The following is a 26,505-nucleotide window of genomic DNA, read 5'->3' as shown; positions in this document are numbered from 1 at the left end:
GCCTGGGCACCCCATTTGTGGCTGGAAACTAAAGTGGGGGCAGTCTCGTGGGATTGAGCCCTTAACTTGCAGGGTCTGTGCTAATTTCAGGTGGTGTCAGAATTGAACTGAACTGTAGGATACCCAGTTGATGTCAAAGAATTGGAGAATTGCTTGGTATCAGAAAAAAATACATGGGGATATATTTTTTCTAAGACAAAAATGGAAAAGTGTAAGGATCATCACTCAATTATAGTTATAAATTGTCTATTCCCTGTAAAATTTTTTAGCATACCTTCTTGCCAGATCAAACAAATAGTCTATGAATTACAACACGAGGCAAAAATTCTCCACTTATTTTTAAAAACACCATCACTGTAAAACAATTTTGTTTTTAAAAAGCATTATTCATCTTCAGTCAACAAGCTCAGTATTAGCCATTGCCAAATATATGGCAAGGAAGATCTAAAAAGATATATAAGTAGTTACAAGGAAACACCAAGTCACACCAGGTATTATTTTAAAGTTTAAGTAGTTGGTACAGAAAAGGGGTATTTTCAAGTAGCACCATGACTAACAGTAGGCCATGCGGGGGGCGGGGGGGGGGGGGGTAGGTTGTGTAATAAAGCCTCTTGGTTATAACAAAGTTTGCTGCTGTAATACAAGACAATAAAACAAGACCAAAAAAACAAGACGGAATATGTATTTCTCTTTCACTTAAGTCCAGGACATCCATCAAGTGCTAAACAATATCAGGAGCCCAATCTCTTTCATCTTATTCCTCTGCCACCCCCGGATACTGCTCTCCTCCACGAGGCGGAAGATAGCCCACCACATCCACTAACCTATGTGGAGGGGGTAAGAGAGGAAGCAAGGGCACATCCAGAGAGGAGCACATTGCTTCCTCTCAGATGTAACTGGCCAGAGAGCCCCTGCTGGTGCAAAGGATGCTGGAAACTGTAGTCTTTGGTTGGGCAGCTGTGCACCCAACTAAAACTTGATATTGGGGGAAAATGAGCAGTCTCTCTCAGAAGAGTACCTGTTAGTCCCCAGGCTCCATCCAACTAAGATGTTGAAACCATCACACACAGTTATTATTATCTACAAAAAGCATCATGCAGTTCCTTTTACCCTCAATCCTGTTAGGATTATGATGAATATGATCACACACTGTTCTCAATGTCTTCGCATTGACTATAGAGTCATTACTCATTTCTTTGTGGAATGAGATCAAGGACCACACAAGACAATTTATGTGAAAACCCTTAAAGGTATACAAATACACACTTGTTAATAAAATGTAAGCCCAAGAAGCATATAAATAAGATCTATGACACTGCCATTTATTTCAAAGTTTAGCAATTAAGACTTCCTATTTGTACCCTAAATCACAACAAAGTCTATATGACAAACCTCTAATAAGTTAATTTAGCTCAGAATTAGAAGAGACTTCAAAAATCCTTTAGTCTAAACTAGGGGACAGCAAATAATGTCCTACAGATCAGCCCAGCTCATTTTTGTAAATGAAGTTTTATTGGCACACAGCCACTCTCATTCACTTACACACTGTCCATGGCTGTTTGCACACTACAACTGCAAAGTTCAGTACTTGTGACAAAGCCCGCATGGCCCGCAAAGACTAAAATATTCACGTCTGGACCTTTACAGTAAATCTGCCAACTCCCACTCTCAACTCTTCACTTATAACAGGGGTTCTGGAGAGAGAATAACTAACTTATTTGCCTGAAGTCACAAAATTAGTGATACAGTTGGAACCCAGATGCCTACTGACTCCCGGATGGAGAACTTTTCAGCACCACCATGCTACCTACTCTCTTTTCCCTCGTTCACTTATCAAGCAAGTTATGAGTTATGAAATGGAGAGCCAGGCTCCTGCAGATTTCTTATAGTGTCACAAATAATGAGTATTTCAGCCTCCCCCCCATCACATCACCTGCTAGGCTCTTCAATCTGGATGTCAGATGCTATCTCAAAACCTAGTGTTCTGTAATCAACCTCATCACACTGCTCCCAAAGCCACGCTGCCCTCGGGCTTTCCTGCTGCTCTCAGAGGTGACACCTTTGTCCTGATCACTCCAGCCACCCTTCAGCCCTTGACCTTCAACTCCAAAAGCACCAACTCTCAACAACCAGCTTTGGCAAGCTCACTTCTTCCCACCTTTCTTGACTATTATTCAATCTAGAATCCGGGCTCTTATTTCACATCTGAACTCTCACACTAGAATCCTACCTGTTTTATCTGCATCCTCCCTCTAATCCCTCCTCCTTAGAGAAGCATTCCTTATAAAATATCATAAAGCTCTAACTCAGATGTCATCAATATTTGTCTAAAATGTGAAGTCTAAACTCCTTATGGGGCTTTCCCAATTCTCCCCTATACAAACCTCCTGTGCCAGTTAAATTGGCTCAGTTTTCTAGCTCCCAAATCTATTTGTGTCTTCTCGCTCCCAAAGCATTGCTGTGCCATTTCCTCCCTTTCTCAATATCTTTCCTCAGAAACCAGCTTAAATTCTACCTGCTCCTCCTCAAATAATTAAGTAAAAAAGGAGGTATAGAAAGAAAAGAGTAGGTGTATATATCATACTTTTTCTTTTCACACACTGTTCCAGTACCTTTCACTTGCTAATTCACCAGAACTGTTTACCTCCCACAGTAAGACTTCTACTGACATACTCAGCAAAAAGTAAAAAAGCAAAGCAAAGAAGTAAGAAAGTACGCTACAATGTTTGTTACATTGGAATTTGAGCCAAAACACAATTTTATCAATGCTTTCCAAGGCACTGATTGTTGAAGCCCTAGTATTTTTTAATATAAAATACAAATATTTGCAAAATGAAGAAGAATGATACACAAATTTATGATAACATGTAAGGTAAGAGACACAGTGTAGTAAAAAATATAAACTTGTGGGCTGGCCTAGTGGCACAGCAGTTAAATTCATGTGCTGCACTTTGGCGGCCTGGGGTTCGCGGTTCAGATCCTGGGCGCAGACCTATGCACCACTCATCAAGCCATACTGTGGCAGCATCCCATCTTAATAGAGGAAGACTGGCAACAGCTGTTAGCACAGGGCTAATCTTCCTCACAAAAAGAACATATATATATATATATATATACGTATGTATATATAAACTCAGAGAAACCTGGATTCGAATTCCTATCAGTGGCTACATAACTTTACACAAGTGTTTTAACTTCTCTAAGTTCCTCAAATGTAAAATAAAGTTGATTCTCATTATTTGAGGTAGTTACATTGTAAAAAGTTGCCATGAACACTGAATTAGCAAACAATGAACCACTGCTCTTACAGGACATACGGAGTCAGGCTCCTGCAAGCCTCTGGTGACAGCGTTTTCGTCAATCAATACATAACCTTGTTTCATGTATGCTTCTGTACAAAGGCACCTCATTAACATACACTGTTGGCTCATTAACAGTGAACTCATGGGCAACGCACTATAATTCACGCCTGAACAAAACTTATCCAACACATGCTTCTCCATAAGGCACATCACAGCTTCCTGCCCTAAGGAACACTAGACGGCACTTCAGCACTAAGCTTGGGGGCTATCCACAACAGCAAATCACCAATTAAATAGTACAAAACTATGGAAAATATGGCACTAAACAGACTGCAGAAAGGACACTTCTTTACAGTGTGAGAGCTGGACCAAGAAAGCAGAGTTCCAGCCCAGCTGGGAAGGTGTGCATCAGGCGACTCAAAGTTTTTGCTGCTCTCCACATGTCTGTGAATGACAGTGAAAGCGCCACAGCTAATAAATTTTAGTAAACAGGTAAATTTGCAAATATGGAATCTGAGAATAAGGAGGATCAACTGTACCTACTTTTCAGGGTTATTGTGAGTATTTGCAATGACACATGTAAAGCACTAACAAAGTGCCTGGCACAGGGCAGGAACCAGCACTATCACCCAGTATTATATCCTCCAAATCGAGATACAGTCACTTATTTTGAAAAACACCTCTACTGAGTAAAGTATTCCATTTATTATATATTATACATGAAACGATTCAAGATATCTTTCAAACACTGGAACTGATTAACATCTGCCACTTAGTTTTGATGAAGATTTCGTGCGGAATGTTATACTCCCATCTAGAAGATGATAAAGCTAAACCATAGTTTTCCTTCTTCAACATTTGTTACCATCTTGGAAAGTGAAAGCCCACATCAGGAGCTCCTAGCAACCTTCCTCTGACTTGGCCCCAGGGCCTCTCCTTAGAAACCAATTTGACAGGTTCTCCGTGTGCTTACCATTTTCCCCCCCTGCGTCTTGGGGGTCCCTCCTGTCCTCAGTTTCTATATACGCAAAGGTGAGAACACTCAGTCTTCCCTCAAAGCAGCCCCACTAGACTTTCAGGGCAGAAATGTTGGTTTATCTGACTGTCCACAGCACCAAGATAGGGAAGAGCTTGCTCATATGTGATAAGCAAGCAGGGAAAATGAGCCGCCTGCCATGGACAGATAGGAAACCCAAGTTCACAAAATTCTTGTGACTCTCCCTAGTCTGGATGTTGATTCACTCTGAGGTAACAGACGAAAGCCCTCTTGCGCTTCAGTCTTTTAATCCTAAAGCTGGGCTTATTAGCACCAGCTACATGTACCATACATCTCGCTCCCCAAACCCAGACGAAAGGCAAAATCAGCCATTCTTCTCAACAGATGATCTAATAAAGGCAGAACAAACATCTCCCAGCCTCACCTCAGGGGACAAAGTACCCTTAAGGAAGATCTGAGCGTTAAGGAAGATCTGAGCGAGGCGAGCACAGTTCACTTGACCACAGCCTTAGAACAGGACAGGTGAGCTAGACCCTGTGTTCAGTGATCTTCAGTTTGATTCACAGAGTCTAACTCAAATGTAATGATGACTAGCAGTTTTTTAAGAATATTCTAAGTCACGCTACCTTAAGGTCCAGTAAAACACAGTAAAAGTGGATCTTATTAATTGAATTTTAAATTCTTAGGAATAACACTTTCAACTAAACGCTCACATTACCATTTACAGGTGAACGCTATACAGAGTAGTATGCTGGGGCCTGAGAGAGAGAGACAGTCTTAACCATTTCTACCCTCAAGCAGCTCACTGTGCTAAAAGGACATAACAGAGAACCTTGGAAATTACCGAGCTATTTTCCTAGAGAGGTTCCATAGGACAGGGCAAGTAGAAGAATCCACAACACTTCTGGATGAGCTGATCTGAATTTGGGGGAGAATCCAGAGCTGTGCTGTCCACTCCAGTAACCAATAGCTAAACGTAGCTACTGGGGAGCTGAAACGGGGCTTGTACAACTGAGGAATTGCATTTTTAATTATTTAAATGTCAATTTTAAAAGAGATACTCAATTCAGTTACTGGAAAATTTTTAAATATGTTTGGAACAACTTGGATAAAACTACTTTTTCATTTGCAAAATTTATAAAATATAAACAGTGATCAAGTACTTACAATGAAAAGTTAGCACCCAAATTGAGATTTGCTGATAAATGTAAAATACCAGATTACAAAGAATTAGTATGAAAAAAAGTAAAATATCTAATTAATTTTTATATTGATTACATAGTCATATAACTAATATTTTGGATATACAGAATTTAGAATATTGCATTGAAATTAATTTCGCCTTTTTAAAAACTTTTTAATATAGCTACTAGAAGATCTTTGCACTCCATTTCCCCTGGGCAGCACTCCTCTGTCCCACAAGCCTCCTTTAGGTCGAGTTAACGGAATCCAGGGGAGGGGTGAGCGTTTGACCTATCGTCTTTTTCTTTTCCTTCTCTTGTTTCACTCTTCTTCCCCTTCACTCAAATAATTCTCAACTACTTATATTTGGCAAAAGTAGTTTTGCTGACTAAATTTCTGATTTAGCTCATATGAGTGTCCAGTAAGACTAACCCTACAAAGTATTTGCTACCCAAAAATGAATCCATACCTAGAATGAATCAGATCTTCTAAGGCTGGAGAACTCCTATCCATCCTTGCAGACCCAGTGAAAATGAAACCTGCTCTACAATTCCTTCCTTGCATTTAATTCCCTCAGCACTTCACACAGGACTATGCCACAGCATTTATGGTCAGGTGGTGGTGTTACTTGAAAATCCTGTGCCTCATCCCTTCATTTCACAAGAACTGACCAATGTGCACCAGCTATGTGCCTGCACTTTTCTTGCCATTAGGGACACAGCAGTGGACATGAACTCCTTTCTCTGCGGAGCTTTTACCCTAGAATCTAGATGACTCTTAAGAAGAGAGATAACAAGTGCTCTCTAAATGCCGTCAAATGAGTAAAATGCAAGAGGCCAGCATCCTAAGTAGGAATCCAGCCGTCCTGATGTTTGGAATCACCATTACTTCCACCCCCTCACACCTCCTGTCAATTTGGGCCCCACAGGCTGAATCAATAGGGGCAAGAAAGATTCTCAGGGTCAAGACTACTTGGGAAGAGGGCTTAGAGGAGCCTGACTAAAATCTGGTCAAGGAGAGTCTTTGGCACCACTGAGGAGCTGTGTGGCCTTTCCAAGTCACCCACCCACTTTGTGACTGGTTTCTGCAGCTGGCAAATGGTGGCACCAACCCATGTGAAGGGCTTATGATCGTGCTTAAGCACAGCAGACAATAAAGGTTAGACTTAGCGTATACTCACCCCAATTTTACAGCTGAAAGACAAAACTGAAGCTTGGCTAGGTCAAGTGGCTTGTACAAGGTCACCTGGCAAACAAGTGGCAGAGATGGGACTCAACCAAGGTACACCAGAAACTACTGTCCAAATCTACACTACTAGGCTGTATTTTCATGGAAATGCAGTTATTCTGACTACAGTTTAATACATCTAATGACAGAGTAACAGGACTGGTGGGGAAGTTTTCAGAAGTTTTTATTTAGGCTTGTAAACGTATGAAACACTATTTAATATCATACATGAGATAAATATAAATTAAAACCACATTAAGATGCGCATTTTCACCTATCAGATGTAAAACGGCATACACACTGCATCATATCACATTGGCAAGCCTGTCATGAAAGACTTTCTCATACACTGCTAGTTGAAATGTACATCCATACAACCTCTTTGGGAGGGCTATTTAGAGAAATCTACCAAAATTACAAATGTATATGCCCTTGGACTCAGCAGCTCCACTTTTAGAAATTTATCCTCAGATATGGGAAATGACTTATGCTGCATGTTTGTAATAGACAAAAGACTAGAAATAACCTCCTAAAGGTCATCAATAGGGGACCAGTTTTTTACAAGTTTATCTATCCATACAAGGAAATACAACACTGAAACACACACATGCACACACATACACACCTACACACAAAAGAATGAAGAAGCTCTTCATGTATCAATAAGATCCAAAACATACTGCTAAGTGGAAAAACCAAGCTCTAAGAGTTTAAAAGTTGTTAATTAAAGCCCTCATTCTATCATAAAAGCTCATGCTCTTCCCAATACACCATCCCCCAAAAAGAATGCTAGGCCTTATAGCATTCACTTTGTGAACTTAGGAGCTCAGATAAACCATCAACTATCTAGTCTACTCCACTAAAGCAAATGTCAACAGAGCCCTCACAGCACCATCCAAGAAAGGATTCTGTCTAATCTAAACTAAGGTTTACTATCCCTTGGTTCTTCCTATTTTCAAAGCAGATTAAAAAACACCTGAAATGTTCCCTGACCTTTTTTTTTTTTTTTGGAATGTCTACAGAATATGTCTAAGCATTTTAAAACCTTTAACAAGAAAATATGCCAAAAATTCTCTGAGATTTGTTTTTAAAGGCATTAATTTAAAGCTGGCTAATCCCTCTGCAGTCCAGCTTGAAGCAACTGAAGAACCAGTCTGAACTGCATCATGTCGAACATACCTCCACGTTTCTTTCTTTGCTATTGCATAAAACTCCGAGGGGGAGAGGTTAAAAAAAGGCTCAACAACCTCAATATTCATTAGAAGAGACCCAACTAGATAAACTTTGGCATTTAATATCATAGTCTTAAAAATGAATTTTTTTTAACTGCAGTGATGAAATAGGGAGTGCTTCATGATACACATGTTATTGAGGGAACAATTCAAGGTGCATAAAAATGTTTATGGTGGGAAAGCAAATTAACGATTTTAAAGAAACATTTATGTATATGAATAAATGTTTCCTGGCAAACTACACAAGAAAAGTAACAATATTTCCCACTGGAAAGAGGGAAGAAGTCAAGACCTAGTATTTAATATCCAGAAATCTTTTACCACATGTATAGCAGTTTTTTTTTTTTAATAAACTAGACTCACTAAAACTTGTTTCTCTTTGTTAAATGACTGCAATGAATGAGAAACCTTATAAACCTCACTGTTAGACTTTCATGCAAACCAGTTGTATATTCATGACATAAAAGTCCAATACCCTAAAGAGAAGGTCAGAGAAATTTATTTTCTACAGTGTTAAAACTATTCTTAGTATCAGTTAGTGTTTTTTAAATCCAAGTAATGATTTTGAATGCCTCACATTTCAACCTTATTAAACCTAACATTAAGCTATTTTTTTTTTCTTTTTAAAAAAAACAACACAGGGGCCGGTTCTGTGGCCGAGTGGTTAAGTTCTTGTGCTCCGCTGCGGCGGCCCAGGGTTTGGATCCTGGGCGCAGACATGGCACCGCTTGTCAGGCCACATTGAGGCAGCGTCCCACATCCCACAACTAGAGGGACCTGCAACTAAGATATACAGCTGTGTACAGGGGGGGTTTGGGGAGATAAAGCAGGAAAAAAAAACCAGATTATAGCTGTGTGACCTGATTTTCAAGAAAGTCGAACACACCAGACAGGAACGCAAACTAAATACCTTTCTAGGCAAACTGTACTCTCAGCCTGCATGTATAATATCAAAGGGCTGACTTTTTTGGGGGGTAAGGGGGCTGAATGACTGAAAACAAAACAGAACCTGGAACTTCTTGCTCATGAGATGCTGAATTTAACAGATCCATTAAGTCCTTCTGGCATATTAATTGCTACTTCTTTCAACTTTAAACTAAAACTTTGCAAGCAGATAGATTTGTCATGAATTTTAAAATTTAATTCTAAGAGAAACTGGCTTTGGAATAAAGATCAATCCTCCTGAAGGAATTAACTAAATTTAGAGTATGACTAACCTGTCACAGCTAAAAATGTCTGTTTTTCTATAGCAAAGTTTTCTCAACACATTAAACCATAGATATCCTTAATAAAGGAACATATAAACTAGTCAGATCTCACTCCTAGAAGATAACACAGGAGAAAAGCCAGATGACCTCGGGTACAGCAATGACTTCTGAGACAGAAGGCCAAAGACACTATCCACGAAAGACATAACTAACAACCTGGACTTCATTAAAATTAAAAACTTCTGCTCTGCAAACGACACTGGCAGAAGAGAAAGCACAGACTAGGAGACAATATTTGGAAAAGGCACATCTAAGGACTGTAATCCAAAATACACAAGAAGCTGTCACGACTTAATAAGAAAACAAGCAACCCGATCTAAAACCGGGGCAAAAAGCTGAACAGACGACTCAGCAAAGATAGAGGGATGGCAAATAAGCATATGAGAAGGCTCCACATCATACGCCATCAGGGAAACGCAAATTAAAACGACAGTGAGAGACCACTACACACCTATCCAAACGGCCCGAATCCAGAACACTGACATCCCCACGCCGGCAAAAGAGAACAGCAACTCTCACCACGCTGGCTGAGCGCACAAGGGTGCAGCCCCTTAGGAAGACGGTTTGCTTTATTACAAACTCAACACCCTCTTACCACACAATCCAGCAATCACGCTCCTTGGTACTTATCCGGGTGCCTTAAAAACCTGAGTCCACGCAAAAACCTGAGCACAGATGTTTACAGCAGCTTTATTCAAAATCGCCAAAGCTTGGAAGCACCAAGACGTCCTTTAGCGGGTGGATGGATAACAACCTGTGGTCCATGCAGACAGGGGAGCAGTATTCAGCGCTAAAAACAACTGAGCTGTCAAGACAGGAGGAACCTTAAACGCATACGAGTAAATGAAGGAAGCAAGCCTGAAAAGGCCACACACTGTGTGATTCCAACCATGACATTCTGGAAAAGGCAAAGCTATGGGGACGTAAAGGGATCAGTGGCGGCCAGGGGTTAGAGGAGAAGGAGGTATGAATTACTGGAAAAAACAGGTTTGTAGGTCAGTGAAACTACGTATAAACACGTATAAACCACATATAAAGTCTCATCGTTATATTTGAGAGAGCTGCTGTTTAGAATAAACACAAAGTCCTGAGATTTACACAATGAAAAGTGGGGTAAGCACTAACACCATCAAAACCCGGCGCATAACAAGTTCGGCCGCGGAGCCGCATGTAATGGAGGCGGGAAGCACATGCAACTCCCGCAGGACAGTCAGGCCGCCACCGCTCCAGCGCCGAGCGAGCGGCGTCTCCGCCGCGCACGAGCCGCGAGCAGAAGGACGCGGCCCGCCGCCGACGTGGGGCCGCCCGGCAGCAGCAGGGGGGCGTCTCCACACACCCAACAACAAACAAAGCGTTCCGCCAGCGCCGAGACACACGGCACCCGAATCTCGGGCCAGACGTCCTCGCCCAGGGCTGCGGCGCCGCGCCGGGGAAAGCGGCGGGGAGGGCAGCGCCCCGGGCCGGCCCCTCGGAGCGCCCCAGCGCCGCCGGGACCTGCGCGGAGGAGGCTCGCGCTCCCGCGAAGGGCGCCTCTTCCTCCAGGCGGCCCGGCCTCCGGAGAGGGCACGGCGGTGTCCGCACGCCCCCCGGCCCGCCCGCGACTCCGGCCGGCCCCCCGCGCCCCGACACCGGGCTGCCCGGACCCCGCGCCCGCGACCCCGGGCTGCCCGGCCCCCCGCGCCCGCGACCCCGGGCTGCCCGGCCCCCCGCGCCCGCGACCCCGGGCTGCCCGGACCCCCGCGCCCCGACCCCGGGCTGCCCGGCCCCCCGCGCCCGCGACCCCGGGCTGCCCGGACCCCCGCGCCCCGACCCCGGGCTGCCCGGACCCCGAGCGCACGACCCCGGGCTGCCCGGCCGGCCCGCGTGCGGGGGCGGCGAGGCCGCGGGGGCAGCGCCCGCTCGGCAGGGTCCTCCCGGCCGGCGGCGGCCGCCCAGGCCTGGGCCCACCTGCGCCCCCACCTGCGCCCCCTCACCTGCGCGGCGGCGGCGGGCGGCGGCCCCCCCCGCAGGCCGTCCTCCTCCTCCGGGGGCTCGTCCAGCAGCACCCGGCCGCGGCCCAGCTTCCACATGCTGCGGCCCGGCTCGCGTCCGTGCGTCCCCGCGTCCGCGCGCCTCCGTGGCCGGCCGGCGGGCACTCGGCGGCGGCTCCTGCGGACCGGCACGCGGCCAGTGGGGCCGGGCGGGGCCGCCCTCCAGACGGCCCCCCCGGGGCCGGCCCCCCTGACCGGGCCCCCGCCCCCAAACCCACCCGGACCCACCTCCGGACCAGACCACCATGCCCCCGCCTCCACCGCCCCGGCCAGCCCCTCCTCCCAGCGAGGTCACCGCCCACCGCAGCGCCCCCGCGACGAGGTCACCGCCCCTCCCGGCCAGACCCCCCCCCGCGCACAGCCTCCGCCCCGGGGGCCTCACCTCCGGACCCTCAAACGCTGGCCAGTCAGCCCGAGCCGGGCCCCGTCACCCCGGGAACCCCTCACCACGGCCCCCCTCACCCCGGGACCCCCTCACCCTGGCCCTCCCCTCACCCCAGGACCCCCTGATACTCGGCCCTTTCTCACCCCTGGTCCCCGGTCGCCCCTCACCCCAGGACCCCCTCACCCCGGGATCCCCTCAGCCCGGGTCCCCGGCATCCCCCCTCACCCCGGGACCCCCTCAGGCCCGGCTCTTTCTCACCCCAGGATCACCTCACCCCGGGACCTCCTGATCCCCGGCCCCGGTCTCCCCTGGCCGACCCCGACCCGGAGCTGACCCCTCACCCCCGGCGGTGGGCGCGGCCATGTCCGCAGGGCTGCGGCGCGGGGGGCGGGGCGGCCCGGGCTCCGGTCACCTTGGCAACCGCTGCCCGCCGCCATGCGCATGCGCACGGCCATCTGCCCGCGGGGCAGGCTGCGCGTGGTCCGCGTCGCGGTTCCAGCTCGGCTTCCGGCCCCAGAATGGCGAGCGGGCGGCTGCCTCTGCGGTCGCTCCGTCCCGGGGGACGTCCGCTGGGCGGCCGCGGAGCGAGGCGGGTCAGAAGGGCTCTCGGCCGCGCGGCCCTCCCTCTGGCCCCCCGGCGGGCCCCGGGCGCTGACCCGAGGGCCGTGGGCAGCGGGCTCCGCAGGCAGGTGCATCCGCGGCCTGGGCTCGGCCGGGCGCCCAGGCGGTGCGCAGACGCCGGGAGGCGAAGGAGGGGAGCTTTGTGGGCGTCCGCCTCGGAGTCTGGGGTCCAGGAGGAGAGCAGGCGGGGGCTGCACCTGCCCCGCCGACATGGGAGCGGGAGGCCCGCGCGGCCCCGCTGGCCCTCAGTCCTGGCCCCTCCGGTCCGGGGGCCGAAGGCTGTCAGCGAGGCCCAGGGCTTCCTGCCCCTGAGCGGCCAGGAAGACGTCCGCGAGGTGTGGTTTGTCTCAGAAAAGAAGCAAACCCTAGAATACGAAGATACTCAACTCATTGTGATCAGGGAAATGCAGATTCACATGAAATGCTATTTTTTTCCACCTATGGACGCGGTAAACATCTATGACGATGTCTCCAGGGTTGGGAACCGAGCAGGAACCCTTCACAGGCTGCTGGTGCAAAAGCTACAAATCTTGGGAAGGCAAACTTCATGTATTTGTTAGTATCTATCAAAATTTTAGGGTGCACACCCTCCTGCCCAGCAAATTAACTTATAGAGAGAAACTTTTCACTCGATGTACTTCAGTATTGCTTATGTTTTCACACCAAAATCTCCAAAAAAAAATCAGGTGTACCTTTTGGGATCCTCCAGAAGTGATTATAAGCAAAACCTTTAAAATGAAAAGAGGCTCAGTGTGTCTTTGGGAGAGGCCTGCAGGAGCCCTAGGAACAGACCCAGTGGAGACAGGCATGGGGACCGTTACAGAGTTAATGGTCAGGGTCTGGAAGGGGCCAAGGAGCTGAGCAGAATAAGCCAAATCTTAAATCTCAACCAGCTACCTGGAAAGCAAGACAGTGTGGAACAAGCCCACAAGTCCCAAGGATGTGATAAATAGTCACACACATCTCCCCCCACCATCCCAAAAACATCTCTGGACCCACCAGGCACAAATCTTACAGAATGACACAAAACCACAGAACACTTGCTAAAGAATAGTCTACCCAGTAGAAACTAAAGGAACTCCTTCTTCGTGGGAGTATGTAAGAATGTTAAAATTTTATATAAACGCCTTTTCAAACCAGGTCAAAGAAGCTTGACCCTCTGGGCTAGAGGGAATTGCAATTCATAGACAAGGTGGCAGTGGTTATCCCTTGTAGTACCAGCACATACTGAGTCTGTACCCCAGGTCCCACAGGGTACTGTCAAAATAAACACACTGCATACACAGACACTGATAAAAGTCAGAAACCATAAAACAGAGGTCGCAAAACAAAGCCAGGATCCAAACACAGTTCCTCAAGGACACGACAAACAAAACATGGAAAACCAGCTCAGAAAACTTCAATAAATAACACAGATCCTTTTATTCCTGCAAAGAGAGGCCATGGCCTGTGCCCAGATCCCGGGCTTCCTTTTAATCTGGCATATCTGTATTTCTGTGCTTTTAAAATTTTTGTTGTAAGTTAAATTGTGATCCTCTGCAAATCCAGGCCGATTTGGAAGAAGGTCAGGCTCACTAAGTCAAAAAGCTACATTCCAGAAACCTTTAAGTAACATTTCGCATTGTTCCTAGGAGGGCATGGCAGGGGATGGTATCTAGGATTGTGGGAGATGGAAGGCCAGCACCCGAAAGCTCAGGGCCCAAGGCAGGGAGGGAAGCAGGTGCTGACTGTCTGTCGGGGAGCTTCGGGCATCTGGAATTCTGAGAAGCACCTCTCAGGAGTTCTAGGAGTTTGACTGTCGTCACTCGCCTGTTTATGAGTTTTATAACACTAAGTCATACCATTGTTAAAGTTTGTAAGAGGTGCACTTCACACAATGTGGTGTCACAAAAATACAGCGCTTACACATAAGAATTCATTTCTGGATCCAGAAATACATGGTTACAGAACCTTCCATTTACTGAGCCCTACACTGGAGGAAGATACTAATTTTAGCCTGAATTGTCCTTATTGGCTAATACAGCTCCTGAAAATTCACTGGGGTAGAACCGCTAACTTTTTATTTAAGGAAGATGAAGGGTGCCATCCCTGTATGAAGGCCAACTTAGTGAGATTTTACTCTGGCAAAAGTAATTTTAAATGAGAGTACAGCCTGGGGTACCTCATAGAACTTTCTAGCAACCAAAGCTGTTTGAAATGAAAGGGACTGCCTCAGGAGACAGCGGGTTCCTCCTGGGAGGTGATGGAGCAGAGGCTGATCTGAAGAGGGAAGACAGTTGGACGGCCAGTCCTCTTGACTTTGAAGTCGTGTTATTCCAGTGACGTGGGCTGTGTCTCCTGTCTAGGGACGCATTCCTCCAACATCTGTGAGCCACGGAGGCAGATGTTCCCAACAGCAGTTGAGCTCCCACATCCTAGTGGCTACATGCGCCACATCAAAGACTCACGCAGAAACTGCCACTGTCTCCTGCAGTTGGTTTCCATTAATATCAAGGGAATGCTCATTGATCACACCTGGAGAATTGAGACAATCTACAAACTTTAAGATCAATATGGGCTTGAAGAGCAACCTTCACATCCTGATGTATTAAAATTTATACCTAAGGAGCCAGCCTGGTGGTGTAGTGGTTAAGTTCATGTGCTCTGCTTCGGCTGCCCATGGTTTGTAGGTTCAGATCCTGGGTGCAGACCTACAGACCGCTTGTCAAGTCAAGCTGTGGCGGCATCCCATATACAAAATAAAGGAAGATTGGCACAGATGTTAGCTCAGGGACAATCTTCCTCACCAAAAAACCAAAATTTATACCTAATGTCCTTGCAATCACATTCTCTCTGTACTACCCTTAATCATAGGCATGTAGTAAAATAATATTCTATGCCCTTCATACCTTCTCTATAAATACCCCTCACATAGATTCTATGCCTTGTGTAGTCCTGAGAATAAATGTGTGCCAAATAAATATTGATCAACTAATTCTCTCAATTTAACACTGTTGACAGAAATAAAACCGAAAGCTACTCTAGTACTTATTGAGCGGTTACTGCATTCCAGGCATTCACTAGTATTTTGTATACATTGCTTCATTTAATGGAAAGAACACAGAATTTAGAGCACATTGACCTGGATTACAATTTTAGCTCTACTTAGAAAAAAAACGTCTGAAAGGATTTGCACCAAACTTTAATACTGGTTACCTGTGGGAAGTAAGCTGGGGGGACAGAGTGAGAAAATTCTACTCTAGTTTATGTAGTTATTGAAATGAATTATACTATACACATATAAAAACATATCATGTGTAAGTCAGGCATATTATGTGTCCGGTATGTATTGTGCATGAAAGGTGTTCAAAAAGTATTTGCTGCTTTGAATTTTTAAGAAATTTACTACTCTATAAAATATAAACAATTTGCACATTGCAACAGATAGGGAATTTACAACAAATTTAAATTAAATGTGATTGATTTGTTCTTCTTTATTTCTCTTATTTTTTATGTTAAAAACCCTAAAATACCCTCAGTGACTACAACCAAATATATACATAACAATGGCAAATATAAAAAAGCACATTCCTGCGATTAAATATAATGTACACCATCAATATTACTAACAAACCCATGTATATTTATGTGAAATTTGTGTTCTGGTTTTGTACTTTTCTATATTTTCCAAATTAAAAAGTTCCTTGGCAAATATAAACAATCTTGCTCTTTGACTTACTAACTCTGTGACTGCGGGCAGTCCTTTGAGCATTTTGAGCTATTATTATCCTGTCAGACAGGAATGAGACTGCCTCACAGGGTCACAGCACACATGAGATAAGGATGGGAGGGCTCGTCTTCAGCGTGAAGACCCAATGTGCACTTGCTGTGAGGCTTTGGAAGAGTTCCTCGCCCTCTCTGAGCCTCGTTCCACCCATAACCCGAGCATGATTCCTCTACTGCTTGTAAAGCTCCCGTTAGCACAGCCTCTAACTCACAGTCTGTGGACAGGATAGCAAAATGCAGGGACATGTGTCAAGCCTTCTAAGACTGGGCTGGGAGTCCTCAAGGAAGTGGGGCTTGTGCATGCCCACCACGTCTCTACCCAGAGGTAGAGTGACTTTTGAAGTGAGCCTCACTGTCGTCATCCTGACCTTCTTTCCAGAAATGTGCTTATTCCCATAGGTGAGAACTTTTGCCTCAGCAATGGTCTTAGGATCAACCACGAGGCAACAGTGTTGCCGGCACCAACACAAATCTGGAAAAACAACCTGTGTGATTTATCTGTTTCTGCCTTTATAAAGCCTTGCCTCGTTTGTCTTCCTCTGAGCACATTTTGGGTTTCTACCTGAGTCTGTGCCTCTCGAATTGCAGTTCTGATTGCCCAAATAAATGCCTGTTGTTTGTAATACAGAGGCTCTTTCCTCAGTCGACAAGTCTGGATAAATGCAGCACGGACTCCCCTGCTCTTGGTGACCTGCATCAGAGCTTCCCCTGCTCTTGGTGACCTGCATCAGAGCTTTTTACTCATTTCACAAACGCGCCCTGTGATGAGGCAACAAAATTCTCTCCTTGACCAAACTCCAGTCGGGCCACTCCAGGGCCGCGACCTTCAGTGTCTGACCTTCGGTGTGGGTCCTGCAGGGCCCCCATCGCCCAGTCTCAGTAAGAACCTTGCTAAGTCAGCTCAGCAAGAACCACACCCTCAGTACCTGGTCAAATTCCCCACCCACCCGGAGGCTCTGATCACCCGCCCGCCTGCCTTCAAGAATCCTGTGAGGCTGCTTGAGCTGGAAGCCCCTCGCCCCTGAGCCTTCCTCCGAGTAATTTTCCATCCAGGACCCTGCCCTGCTCCTTGGACGAGAATCCCACTGTCCTTGTGTTGGGAGCTGGGCCCCACGTCTGTCCCGCTGCAGTGCCCGTCACAGGGAGCCCTCGTGAACAAGGTCTCCCACGGCCTTTAGCATGTGTCTTGCTTAAACAAGTGCTGAGGCTCAGGACGCAGCCTTTGCTCCTCCTTAGAGCAGCACTCGCCCCTCACATTCCAAAACTAGGCATGGAAGCACAGAAGAGTAGAAACTCCCTCCCGGCCCCCAGGGGCATCTCCCTGCAACCATCTCCATCCCAGATGCTCACTTTCGGAAGGCTTGTGGTTACCTCCATGTCCAGTTAGCATCCATTCTCTTTGTCACCAGACCAAAGGCCAATACTTTTTAATTGATTTCCATTTCCTTTCAAAGAAATGGTAAAAGTATAACCACAGATTAAAAGACTAATAAAAGACTGAGAAGACCAATAAATACACTCACCTTCCACACATGATAATTTTATCTGGTGTCTCATTTGGATCAGCCCCAATATCTAATTAACAAGGGCAATATTCATTCCCTTTTTAAACTATCATTTTCAAAGGTTATACTGTATTTAAATCATATCTACATGCTTTTAAAAATGTGGAAACTGAAACTCATAAATATATGCATTTTTAAAATCAGAACCTATAATCACAGACAAAACAGCAGAGGTTAAGACCCCGACGCGGAAGCAGCCGTCGGGAACGCAGGCTCCCCCGTGGCCAGTCCTGGGACTTCGGGTAAATTGTAACACCTTTCCTGCCTCGGGTTCTTCGTCTGTGAGGGCGGAGTAATGAGAGTCCTTGCCTCACGAGGCGGCTGGGAGGACCTTAAAACAGTGCCTGGTACCCAGTAAGTGCTCAGTAAACCTGGGGTCTTGGTATCGGTACCAGAGGACCTGCAGAGTCACCCGGGAAGCCAGCAGCCAGGCCCTGATTAGGTGAAAAACAGGGAGGAGATGGCTGGGGCAGGTCCGCTCCGAGGCAGAGCAGATAAGACTGCTGGGCGCTGCCCCGCGCCGCTCCTCCCCCACCCCTGCGGCGCCTGTCCCAGGCCGACTCGCTCCGCCAAGTAGCCCTCCCCAGCCCGGCTGGAAGCTGCAAGCTCTGCTCCGGCTGAGCCTCGGAATGGACATGGAATTGTTCTGCATGCCCTCACCTGGGGGAGGCCCTGCCCGGGGCTTGAGCTCAGGCACTCCCTCCCGTTCCCTCAAAAAGGCTGCAGGGAGGGCCGGGAGCTCTGCCCCAGGGCCCGTGCCCATGTTAGCCCTCAGGCACACACAGCACTCACATATACACATACACACACCAGACGCAGAGACATGCCACACACACACATATATACACACACACATCACACACACAGATTTACACGCACACCACACGCACATGGAGACGGGCCGCACACACCCATACACACACCACACACACATACACACACACATATACACACACACCACATGCACACAGAGATGCACTGCACACACCACACACATATACACACACATCACATGCCCCATACACACATCACACACACACACCCCATCCAGACATACCACATGCACACAGAGACGTACCATACACACCACACACGTATACACACACACACACATATTTACACATACACACATCACACACATCGGCCATACACCACACCCACCCCCTACCTGCTGACCCTGAGGCCGTGGGGAGGACTCAGGTAGACCTGACCAGCAACAGCGACAGGCTTTGGAGAATAAAGTTTCTCTGATCCACAGTAAATCTCATCCAACCATTCAATTTGTCATTTCTTTAAGACGTCAATTGTAAAAAAGATTTTCTAAGAACAACAGCAGGACGATGGTGCCACAGCCTTCAGTGGAGGGCGGCTGCCCTTCCTGCTCGCTGTGCAAAGGAGCAGAGTGGTGGCCCTGCAGCAGGAATCAGGTGCGGGTGGCGGCAGCTCCTCAGTGTGCCCAGAGACACGGACCAGAGGAGCCGAGGAAGTCTGGGCGTCCCAACCCTGCCCCAGGGTCGAGGCGGCTCTCCTGGCTTCCACCCAGTACAGGATCGCAGCCTCAGTTTTGCATTTCCTGGCTCCAGCCACTGCCAAATGTAACTGTCTGTCTCTTTCTTTCTTTCTTTTTAATAACTGTATTTTTAAAGGTTTTTTTTCTTATATAAGTGCTGTCCTTTTCATTCAGTTTAATAGCTACATGTTTGCTATAAGCACTGCTGTTAAAATATTCAATATCTTTTAAAAATATTTTTTTTCCTGCTTACAAGAATAATGCTCATCCACAAAAGGCCACTTGGTAAATAATGAAATGCACAAAGTAACTAGAAATCATCCAACTTGCAATAACTTAATCATTGAGCTAAGCAACTTGGCACTTCACCAAATGCAGGACAAACAGCGCTGTTGTTCCGCAAAATTCTATGGTTTCCACTGTAGTGTGATTCCACGGCCCGCTAGCCCCACTGTCCCCCACCGCACAACCCGTAGATGCATGGAGTCACCCCACCGTGCTGTTGGGGTCGGCCTGGTGCCCGAGCTGACAGAACCCTCTCGGGTCTTGAGAGCTATCTCATCATCAAACATCTGCCTCTCTCCCTCGCCCTTCGTCCTCCAACCTTGCACACACCCGAGCTGGCCTGTGGCAGAGCTGACTGCCACGAGTGGGCTCCATTCTGTCTTCCCTGGTGTCGCACTCCTGGAACCCACAGGCCAGCTGGTACTTACCCTTCCCTCGAGTTCCTGCTGTAAACGGTCCCTCAATAAACCCCATGTGGACCCCTTCTGGGAAGCCTCTCTGGGCCAGCACCTCCTTTGAGAATTCTCCGTGTACCTTCATCACAGACGAAAGGTGTCCTGATACTGCAGGATCTTGCTCACGGCTAATTTTCCTCAGTGGATAACTGACACCGACAGAGTCAACCACATTTTCCATTAAGGAGTTCTGTTTGGAGGTACTGTAGGAGAGAAAAAACTTCCCTCTACCCTCTTAGATTCGGTGATGGGGCCTGAGAATAAAACTGACATAAGGTAGATTAACAGGAGAAAACACACACATTCTATTTTATATTTTTGTGTGCACATGGGGGTCTTCATAAGTAAAATGAAGATCCAGAGAAGCTGTTAAGACCCAGAGCTTATATACTTTTTAAGCAAAGATATGAAAAATTTGTGGGGCTGTGACAAGACAAAGGGGCTTGGGCGGGGTGGTAACTTGTGGGGCCGTGACTAGGAAACATACAGGGACCTAATGGGAGATCAGGGCTCTGTAAACAGGTCGGTCTGTCCAGGGCCTCGTCAGCGATGACCCCGTCTCTGTGAGGAGAATGTCCTGTTCCCCCCGGTGCCAGGAGGCACCTTCCTCACTGGAATCTTCGTCACCTGCTTTCCGGCAGAAGGAGGAGGTCAGAAAGCCCGTCCTGCATCTGCTGCTTCTCAGGCGCCTGAGCTCAAAGTGGTCAACACACCAAAGCGACATATTCTGGGGTCGCACCTTCAGCACCCTCAGTGGAGACCCTGGGAACTGGAGTCTGGGGGTCGGAGGCAGCAGGTGAGCTGGAGCGGCGCTGGTCACTGGGAAGCGGGGCGTGGGCCCCATTCTGCCCTGAGCTCACTCAGTGCAGGAAGCCTGTGTGAAGAGGGCTGAGAACGATGTCAGGCGCCCAGCGAAAAGCCAGGTGCTCGGTTCCAGCCCCTGATTCCAGTCCGGTCGTGGCCTCAGCTGGATCCTGCTCCAGCGATGGGGCCAAATGCCCCGTATTCTCCTCATAAATTCTGCTTTTCCTGAGCCAGTCTGAGTCCCTTGTTGCCTACTGCAGCCAAACCACCACCAAGACTGAACGTTGGGAGGACGGACAACACCCACTTCAGTCTCCTCCAGATGAGAAGGAAGCTGGCTTGAGAGCTGGGATTCAGGAGAATCTCTCCCCAGTAACAGGATGTCGAGGGTGGGGAAGGAGGAAGGTCGCTCCCTCCTCCAGGACCTGCCGTGGGTTGGAAGTGTCAAAAGTGACCAGGTGACCCTAAATAGTCACGATTCCACACCCTTCGTGGTGACTGAGGAGAAAAGGCAGAATTCACACCTGAAGTCCAGACACTTCTCCAGAACTCCAACTGCGAGGACGATGCTAACTACATATGAGAGAAGATTTTTCTACCTGACAGCATTCATAAAGTCCCCAAACGGGGACATCCACACATTGAAATATGATGGAGACATTTAAATTTGGTCTATAACAAGATTTTTTCCAAAGATTAAGGGAAAAGAAAAACAAATATTTCATTTTATGAATTATATATGTTCATTTAAAACAGAATCTAAACAATACTGAAAAAAGCACCAAAATAAAGTAAAATTAATATTGAACCCCACCATGCACAGTAGGGGAGGCATAAAGATGGCCCCCAAAGATGTCCATGTGCTAATCCCCAGAATGTATGAATGTATTTGCTCATGTGGCAAAGGAGAACCAAGGTTGCAGACAGAATTAAGTTTGCTAACAGCTGACCTTAAAATAGGAAGACTATTCCCATTATCTGGGTAGGCCCTGTGTGACCACAAGGGTCATTGAATGTGGAAGGGGGCCAGGAGGGGGAACCAGGGAAAGAGCAGCGTGAGAAAGACTCGACCAGCCATCCAGGCTATGAAGATGGAAAAGGCGGTGGCTGAGGAGTGCAGTGGCCTCTGCCAGCTGGAAGGGCAGGCACAGACCCCCCCCTCCAGAGGAAACCAGCCCGGCAGACACCTTGATGTTAGGCCAGTAGGACCATCCCAGACCCTGACTCAAGAGCTGGGAGAGATTTGTGTCGTTTTAAGCCAGTAAGTTGGTGGTAATTGGTCACAGCAACAACTGGAAACTAATACACATAGATAATATCCACTGCCTTTCGGAAACCTCATTCTGATTTTCTGTTTCAGCGTGTATGAATTTTTCTCTCACTCTTTTTTCTGCCTTTTTAAAAAATTATACTCTCAATTCAAATTTTTCCTCTAGGCTTTTTTTGCTAAATGTCAATTAGTAAGAATTTTCCAATGATATTAAAAATTCTCAAGGATATAAATCTGTATTTTTTGTAGGAATGTTCCCAGCCAAATCTCTAAACACTGTAAAAACCTCCCCATAGCTCTGTAGGATCCTGCGTCTCCCAGGGTCAGGCTGCCGATGGTCCAGGAGCAGCCCCACTGAAGGTGCCTAGTTGGCCATAAAGACAGCATCTCCTCCGGGCGTGCTAAAGCAAGAACTTCGGGGGGCAATCCAGTTCTCCATGTCTGCTGAGATGTCGGGAGGGGAGTCACGGACCCCCCACCATTGGGGCTGAGTCCCTTCCAGAGGCTCCCAGGCCTGCAGAGACTGAAGACGGACTTGGAGGAGCAGCTGGACTCCTCAAGCCAGCCTTCATTTGTTCATTCATTCAATAAACACATATTGGACATAAATACCAGACGCTGAGAAACGAAAAAGAAAAAAAGTTGATAAGTTTTGTGCAGTGTTTCTTCTGTTTTTGTAAGAACGAAATAAATATACGAGGGATGAAAAAAAACTGCCAAGAAAGGTAAGTGCTTCTCCGTGCTTGCACAGCGTTGTCACAGCTCCACCGCAGGCAGGGCTGTGGTCTTCGTGACTGTGTGTCCAGTCCTTGGGGAGCAGAATGCTGTCTTACTCATACTTGTGCTTAGAATCTAGTCCCCCACCTGCCATGGAATAGGGACTTAATAAATGTTGGTTGATTGGATAGATTTAAATGGGTCAACTCACAAAGCAATTCTGCTCACCATGCCTTTTCAAAGGATCCTTGTCCATTAAAAATGAGATTCTTCTGGAAAATGCAGGATCTTGAACTCATTAAGGAAATGGCATTCATGTGGGTTGAATGCCTGGGTTGCTCCATTCCAGAAGGAAGGCATTGACGATCCCTATGCATGGCTGGCACAGATAGACGGATAATAATTTTACTGATAAGAAAGGCTTTAGATAAGATAAGTCTTAAAGAATTGTTGTATTCGGTGTACAAATTGTATGAACATCTTTTCGTTAAGATGAGTAGGTCCAGGAACATATAAGTACATCATATCCAAAATGAGGTACCTCGGGGAGGAAGTGGAGGCAAACAATGATAGAATTGTGCCCCTCTGTCTTTCAGCCACAGAGCCATTTTATGGCAGGTTGCTGTGTTATTTGAAAGTGCAGCTCAAATAAAATTTTGCAAGCTGGCCAGTGTTTCTGTGGGTTGATTGCTCAGGGGGCTTTCCTCAAAGCTGCATGTAGGGGCTGGCCCGGTGGCGCAGCGGTTAAGTGTGCACGTTTCACTTCGGCAGCCCGGGGTTAGCAGGTTCGGATCCCTGGTGTGGACATGGCACCACTTGGCAAGCCATGCTGTGGCAGGTGTCCAACACATAAAATAGAGGAAGATGGGCCTGGATGTTAGCTCAGGGCCAGTCTTCCTCAGCAAAAAGAGGAGGATTGGCAGCAGATGTTAGCTCTGGGCTAATCTTCCTCAAAATAATTAATTAATTAATTAATTAAATTAAAAAGCTGCATGTGGTGCTTTGGTAAAGTGTACACTAGTCAGATCAATTCATCCCTAGATATTACAGATTATTGATACCAAGAATGTATATGGTATTTTCAGAAGGGAAAACTAATAGATCAACACCAGAGCCTGAGGACACTGCCAGGTCAGGACAGCAAGAGGAGCCGAGAGATTCTCAGTCATGGGAAACAAGCAAGACCAGCCAGAGAGCAGGGGTCGGCCATGGTCACCGGTGTTTGTCAGAGACTCAAAGGCAGGCCAAGGCGTGGAGAGCTTCACTGGGGAAGGGAAGGTTCCGGTATGTCGGAGTGTCCTGATGGAGGCTGCAGCGTGGGGAGGCTGTGGGTGGCTGACTGGAAGAGGGCGTCCTGTATGATGGTTAGCGGGCGTATTTGGCTTTCTATGGCTGGTCTTAAGTTGGAAGCATAGACAAAATTAGGGAAGATGTCAGTCATTGATCAAGTCCTGCCATTTGGGCCGAGTGTCACAGGGGCTGTTGTTGGGCTTCCTGGACTGGTTGCTGGAGACAGCGGTCTGACTTCCTGCAGGTCTGATCTCCAGCAGCCAGCTCCCGGGCTGGTGGCTGCAGGTTGTGGGTCAGAGTTTTACCTTTGTGTATATTCTGGCTGTTGTCCATTTAAATAGATGTGCTAAGAACGTAACCCTTAAAAACTGGCTTTTCAAAATGATGGAGCTGCAGCCGACCCCATCGATCCCCACTTTGCAGTCCCATGTTCGTGGGGTCTAACTTGGGTACCACTTCTTTCCAGATGACATTCATACTCTTATCTCACCGACGAAACAAGATGCTGAGGTTTCTTTCTCTATAGGCAGCTCCTTTAGTAACCAGCAGATGAAGATGAGAACATGCATTTTTCTTCCTGTTACAGAGATGTAAGTCGGTAGCAAAGGATTCTACAAACAACTATAATGAGGAGTTAATATTTCCTAGATTAAAAAAGCATTAAGAAAGTCTTATTAACGTCCTGGGAGAAAATGAGTCAGTTGGCTACAAAAAGATCAGCACAGAACAGGTGTGTTGGGCTCATGCAGCCCTTCTGGCTGGTCGGCATCATTTGCACCTGATTGAAACTATTTCCAATCAGAGGGAGCGGCTCGCTGTCTTCTGTCTCTGCCCCGCGCTCCCCTCCCTCTCCCTCAGTTGCGCCCTGAGTTTCCTGGCTCGTTTTGCAGGTAGTTCAGTCCCTCAGGTTAGACTACATCAAGGCCTGTCCTGAAAGAAGAATAGCCCCGGACGTGGGACCATCTTCAGGGCGGCCCCAGCCCCAGCCCCGACGCTGCTGCGTAGACGAGCCAGTAATTCCATATGATGAGCTCAATGATTGACTCTTGGTTCAAATTGGTGCCTACAGATTTCAAAACGGGCAGGAATTGTCTGTGGCAGGATCCTTGGCCCAAGAAGAAGAAGAAGAAGAAATGCCCCGTGAGCCATCACTGCAGAGCGACGGTGATTAGAGGAAGACCAAGTGAACACAGTGCACAATGGGTGCTTTCTGACACAGACGTGTTAGAGAGAGTCCCTGATTTTACGTTAGGAAAGGAAGTGAAAAAAACCATATCCGACCTTTTGGAGGCAAAATTTACCTACTGACATAAAAGAGAAGCATCTGGGTGTGGTGCAAAAGTTCCCACTAGAAGACAAAAGAAAGAACTCTTTTGCAGAATCAGATGAGCAACCAACCACTGACCTTTAACATACTCACCTTTGCTGTCCTCTCATTCTGTAAAAGTACCTTTTCATTCAGAGAGTAGATTTCCGTGCCTTGTCCAAATTCCTCTTTCCTCTGTTCTTGTCTGTAAACAAGTTGCTCAAGTTCAGGTATTTTTCACAGAAACAGGCTTCAAAGCCTGAGACCAGAGTCCATTCAGGAAGTGGGAGCTGAGGGGAGGGGCTGTGAGAAGGACGCCAGTGCCCTTTAGATAAGGAGATAGAGGGCCTGAGAGGACCCCTGCCTTTAGCTTCCATGCAGTACAACCCTCTGAACGTTGCTGTTTCCAGGAAAAGATTTCTATCTATGCACAAAATGAATTCCTCTTCTCCTTTTTCTTCTTCTCTCTCTGTTCTTCTGGAGTTATTTGTCTGGGGAATCTAGGCATCAAAGATTTTTTAGCGATCACTGCATTTCCTTCCACTAGAAGCTTGCTGTCTCCCACTCCCCAGACCGGAATATTCCAATTCCTTGAGGAAGGAAAAGACTCAGGAGTGACCGAGGCACAAAAGAACTAACGTGGCCGGATGTTCCTTTACTTCAGAAAACCAGAGCAGAGCCTCTCCACGGGCTGGAGGCGCGGACTCAGCATCCTGGGCCTGCAGGCGCCCAGGTGGGGCCTGCCACTGGGAGGCTCGGTGTCTCTCTTGGGGGGATTTCTCACAAGCTATGAGTTTGCACATCCCACTGCCCGCCTCCCCACTGATCGCTGAGGGGAATGCAAAATCTAAATGCTCGTGAACTATTTCTTATAATTATTTTTCTAATTAGCTTCTAATTTTGCCAGTTTGGGAGCAGTGTGAGATGTTTCGAATGAAAGACTTCAGTTTGCCGTCACTAATGGAAGCTCACAAAGCGTCTTGGAGCAACCAGGGCTGCCTTCAGTGGTGGCGGCTTGGGGTGAGATTGTGCGAATTTGGTGTTTTCTACCTTTTCCCGAGAGAATTCCTATGTTTTGATCCCTTTCACATAAATGAGCGTATACATTGAATAACCCGCTAACTGCACTTGGTTTTAACAATTTTAGTCAGAAATTAAAGTGCCTTGCCCCCAATTCCAGAGACTGCACATTCAGCTTGCTGTCAGACTTCCGCAGGGAAGTCGACACCTAACCTGGAACCACGTGCAGTGGCGGGCTGCTCACCAGGACGAAATCCGATGTCTGCTCACATTA

General features: G+C 47.2%; 1 protein-coding gene across 2 annotated transcripts in view; it reads right to left on the bottom strand.

The window, feature by feature from the left end:
* Positions 1-12,571, bottom strand: part of TDRP (testis development related protein) — a 54,123-nt gene extending 41,552 nt beyond the window's left edge. The window contains exons 1-2 of one of the 2 annotated variants that reach the window (XM_070252849.1): positions 11,893-12,571; positions 11,182-11,356 (exon numbers count right to left, since the gene is read on the bottom strand). In XM_070252849.1, the coding sequence (XP_070108950.1) occupies positions 11,182-11,356; positions 11,893-12,456 (739 nt within the window). In that variant the 5' untranslated portion in view covers positions 12,457-12,571. Of the gene's footprint in view, positions 1-11,181; positions 11,357-11,881 lie in introns of both variants that reach the window. The other variant, XM_070252850.1, reaches the window with a different exon arrangement.
* Positions 12,572-26,505: the final 13,934 nt, after the last annotated feature.

This window comes from Equus caballus, chromosome 27 (assembly GCF_041296265.1).
Source record: "Equus caballus isolate H_3958 breed thoroughbred chromosome 27, TB-T2T, whole genome shotgun sequence".
In the NCBI taxonomy this organism is placed as follows: domain Eukaryota; kingdom Metazoa; phylum Chordata; class Mammalia; order Perissodactyla; family Equidae; genus Equus; species Equus caballus.
Note: the sequence above shows the minus strand (reverse complement) of the source record. Positions and strands in the feature narration are given on the sequence as shown.